The following is a 3,967-nucleotide window of genomic DNA, read 5'->3' as shown; positions in this document are numbered from 1 at the left end:
CACGGGGAGGCCGGGCTTCGGCTTGGGCTCCGACTTGGGCTCGACGAGGACGAAGCGGCCGGTGGGGGAGGCGTTGTTGCCGATGCGGACGCCGGAGCTGCGGGTGCGCACGCTGACAGGCGCGCCCTGGGGCTCCGGCTTGACGGGGCGGAGGTGGAGGCAGGGGGAGCCGCCGGACAAGGAGGAGGACCCCCCGGTCTCCATGCGCCTCGGGGTCCAGGAGCTTCCCTGGCGGCGTGTGAAGGACGGGGGAGCGGGGTACTCGAGGCGCGGCGTGTTGCCGCCCTCGATGTACTCGAGGATGGCCTCCAACGTGCGCCCGGGCACGCCCCACCACCAACGCCAGCCGACGGCGTTGAGCCTACCGGAGGGCTCGACGCCGTTGGTGGCCTCGAGCTGCTCGGCGTGACGGCGGCGGAAATAGGGCTCCCAGAGCGGGCTGTCGGGGACGTACCGTGGCCCCTCCCTCGCCGCACGCGGCAGGGACGAGCGGATGCGTGCGATCTCCGCACGCCGCGCCGCGCCGGTGGGTATCGGGGGCACCGGCACGCCGCTGGCGCTGATCCTCCATGCCCCGGGTACCCGCATGTCCGGCGGGACCGAGTACTCGGCCTCGAAAAGGAGGCGAGCCTCGCTCTCGTGAAGATGGCGGCGGCCGAAGCCGTTCGCCGCCGCGCCGTCGCCTGGGAAGCGCTCGGCCATGGGTGCTGGAGACGGCGAGAGAGAGGAGAGGGAGGAACGACGATGGCGAGAGAGGAGAGGGAGGAACGACGACGGCGAGAGAGTACGAGTCGCCGAGTGTGCTGGGGCGCGTCTTATATAGGCCGAGGCGCCGCCCGTGCGCGAGCCGCCGTGAGTACGCGTGGCGGGCGAGGTAGGGCGAGGGACGCGCGTCATCCGGTCTTCATTGCGCCGCCCGTGAGGCATCAATGGCGCAGGCTGACCGGCGCGGCAGCGCGGCAGCTTTGGCATTGATTCGCCGCGGGAAACGAGGCGATGAGGACAACGAAGGGGTGAGAAGAGGGTAGAGTTGTTGATGCAGCGGGCCCGCGGCTGTTTCGTGCCAAAACAGTTCGCCCCGGCGCCCTCCAGCGCGCCGGGTTCGGCCTGAATCCGCCGGTACTGTTTTCGGCCCCAAGCCGGCGAAAATCAGGCTTCTGAGGGCGCGCGCGACCGGGCCGATTTTTCGGCGCTGGCGCAAAGAAAAACGTCTGAGAAGGCCTTTCTGGGGCGCGGCTGAAGATGCCCTTACCGTCTAGCCATTGGTACTCCACATCTTCAAGGAGAATTTAATTTCAGCGGGTCCACGTCGGAGACAGCGGGACAGTCGTATAAGCATTTCTCGCAATAAAGCGCATCTGCTCTCTATAGTTCCACATGGAAAAGTTTGTAGGATACATCTATCTTCCTGCCATGCACCAAAGTGCGCCTCATGTCACAACACAAACATATCACCTTAATCCAAGCTAACCGAGCAACGTATGCTAAGAAACATAACGGCATTTTAGCTCTCATAAATGGAAAAGAAAAGAGAAGACAGAGACAAATACTGAAATACATGTACGGATATGCCAAGCTCATGCATCACCCACTTCCTCGCTGCAGGCCCGATCCTTCCGGTTGGCCACGTCCGCCAGGAACCGGGCAAACGCCAAGCGCGACGACCCGCCGTCGTTGCAAGCCACAGCCGCGGCATCTTTGCACGCCGCCGCCCGCGACCTGAGCTCACTACCCTCCTCAGACTCCATCACAAGCCTTACTTTGGTCTCCACCTCGCCGGCCTTGACCAGGCCCTGCTGCCACCCAACCATCTCCTTGGCGATCCCCATGTCCCCCACCATGTGCAACTTGTTCATCTTCTGCTCCGAGTACAGCGGCCAGCACAGCATCGGCACGCCCGCCGTGACGCCCTCCAGCACCGAATTCCACCCGCAGTGCGTCACGAACGCCCCCGTGGCCTTGTGGCGGAGGACTTCCACCTGTGGAGCCCACAGCTTAACGACGAGGCCACGGCCGTTGGTTTGCTCCATGAATCCGTCCGGCAGGAGAGCGTTGAGGTCCGGGTCGGCACCGGGGTGGTCGCTGGCGGGGGCTCGCACAACCCACAAGAAGCGGTGGCCGGACTTGTCGAGCCCGACGGCGATCTCCCTGAGCTGCTCCTCAGAGTGGTTTCCGGTGCCTATGCTCCCGAAGCAGAGGAACACGACGCTGCGGTCCGGTTGGCCGTCTAGCCAGGCGAGGCACTCGTGCCGCTCTTTTACCCCGGCGTCGGCGATGCTGCCGACAAATGCACCGACGCAGTACACTGGAGGCAGTACCCTGCCGGGGACACACAGAGGGTCCCTGAGAGCAGCCACCGCACGAGCCTCCAGCGACTCGAACGTATTCACCAGCGTGCCGTCGGCCTCCGGGATCCGGCACAGCAAGGCCATCGTCGCCTTGTATGTGTCGCTGTCCAGGTCCTCGAGCACCTCACCCAACAGGTGCGAAGCCGGGATAGGTGGAAGGCCGAAGAGCTCGAGAGGGGTGTCTCCCAGCTCCTTGAAGCTCGGGCCGCCCTCTGCGAGGATCGTAGGGAGCTGGGCGAAGGCGGCGAAGGTGGCGGCGCTGGAGGTGAACATGGTGTACCCGGGGATCCCGAGCCTCTTCACGACGCGGAGTGCCTCGTTGGACACCGAGTCAACGACCACAGTGTGGACGTTCCGGGCGAGCATGGAGAAGAGGAAGTCGTGGAGGCGCTCGTTGTAGCGGCTGAGGAGGTCGAGGTACCTGACCATGAACCTCGCGTCGTGGGTCAGCTTGGGCGTGTCCTTCACGGCCCGGAGCGTGTGGAAGCGGACGGACGGCATGGAGGCGGCGACGCGGCGGACGACGGCGCCGAAGGCGATGTCCTCCTTGACGGCGGGGTCAATGAGCGCGACAGAGACGGCGTAGCCGTGGTCGAGGAGGGCCCTCGCGAGCTGCATCATCGGGACAAAGTGGCTCACGAAAAGGCCAGGGTACAGAACGACCGTCTTCTCCTTCTCCATGGGCTCTCTCTCTCTCTGAACGCAGGGAGGATATGAACTGGTTACATGTAACGAGCAACGCTTGGATCTTTGGTTGATTGTGGTTGGTGAGCGATCCAAATCATAGATGAACAGCCGCCCTTCACAGTGCCGCTCGATCGCCGTACGCTCTCTCACCAGCATGAATAGAGCGTGGTCACTTATAAATGTCTTGCGAGGGAGGCTGTGGAAGAGTAATGCTACACCCACTTAAGGCTACTCGAGCACCCTTGTGTGCAGAGACCACTGCAACATTAAGAGCATCTCCGGCCGTTCGGCCCCAGCGCACCCGGCAATGTGGTTTGGACAATGTGCCTGTGGTTTTTTCGCCGTGGAGGCAATGCAGTTCGCAGCCGTGCCCTCAGGTTTCGGCCCCAAGACGCATATAAGTTCAAACTTATCTTTTCTCGCTGCCAAAAAAACGCCCTAAGTTCGGCGATCATCATGCCACAGTTCGGCGATCAAACATAAACGATAGTTCGGCGCTCAAAAGGAAGGACGCGTAGACAAAGAAATGCATCAAATGACGGGCTCCTGGGTGTGGGACTGGCCGGCGTTGGCGACGGCGTGGCTTCTGTGCGCGGGCTATTCGACATCGCCGTGGCTTCTGTGCCCGCGCTGTTCGGCGTCGCCATGGTTCCTGGGCTGGGCGTCGGCGTGGCTTCACCACTCGGGCTGGGCATCGGCGTGGGCGTAGGCGCGGTGGTCGAAGGCATCTGGTTCAAGACGAGGCGCGCTCTACCAGGTACCACGCCTTGACCTGCTCGTCCATCGTCGACATGTCTGCCCCACATCAAGAACGCCAGGTCGGTGTTGCTTTTCTTCACGGCGACGTTGGTCTGGAGCAGGTCGAGTTTAACAACGTTGTTTGTCATAAACGCCGACCACCACGCCTTCGATTTCTCCTCCCTCTTGGCGGC

At 63.0% G+C, this 3,967-nt stretch overlaps 1 protein-coding gene across 1 annotated transcript; it reads right to left on the bottom strand.

The window, feature by feature from the left end:
* Positions 1-1,377: 1,377 nt before the first annotated feature.
* LOC125512602 (anthocyanidin 5,3-O-glucosyltransferase-like) lies at positions 1,378-3,166 on the bottom strand. Its single transcript, XM_048677699.1, has one exon. The coding sequence runs from the start codon at positions 3,027-3,029 to the stop codon at positions 1,578-1,580; it is 1,452 nt and encodes a 483-aa protein (XP_048533656.1). The 5' UTR covers positions 3,030-3,166; the 3' UTR covers positions 1,378-1,577.
* Between the last annotated feature and the right edge of the window lie 801 nt (positions 3,167-3,967).

Source organism: Triticum urartu, chromosome 6, assembly GCF_003073215.2.
Source record: "Triticum urartu cultivar G1812 chromosome 6, Tu2.1, whole genome shotgun sequence".
In the NCBI taxonomy this organism is placed as follows: Eukaryota; Viridiplantae; Streptophyta; class Magnoliopsida; order Poales; family Poaceae; genus Triticum; species Triticum urartu.
Note: the sequence above shows the minus strand (reverse complement) of the source record. Positions and strands in the feature narration are given on the sequence as shown.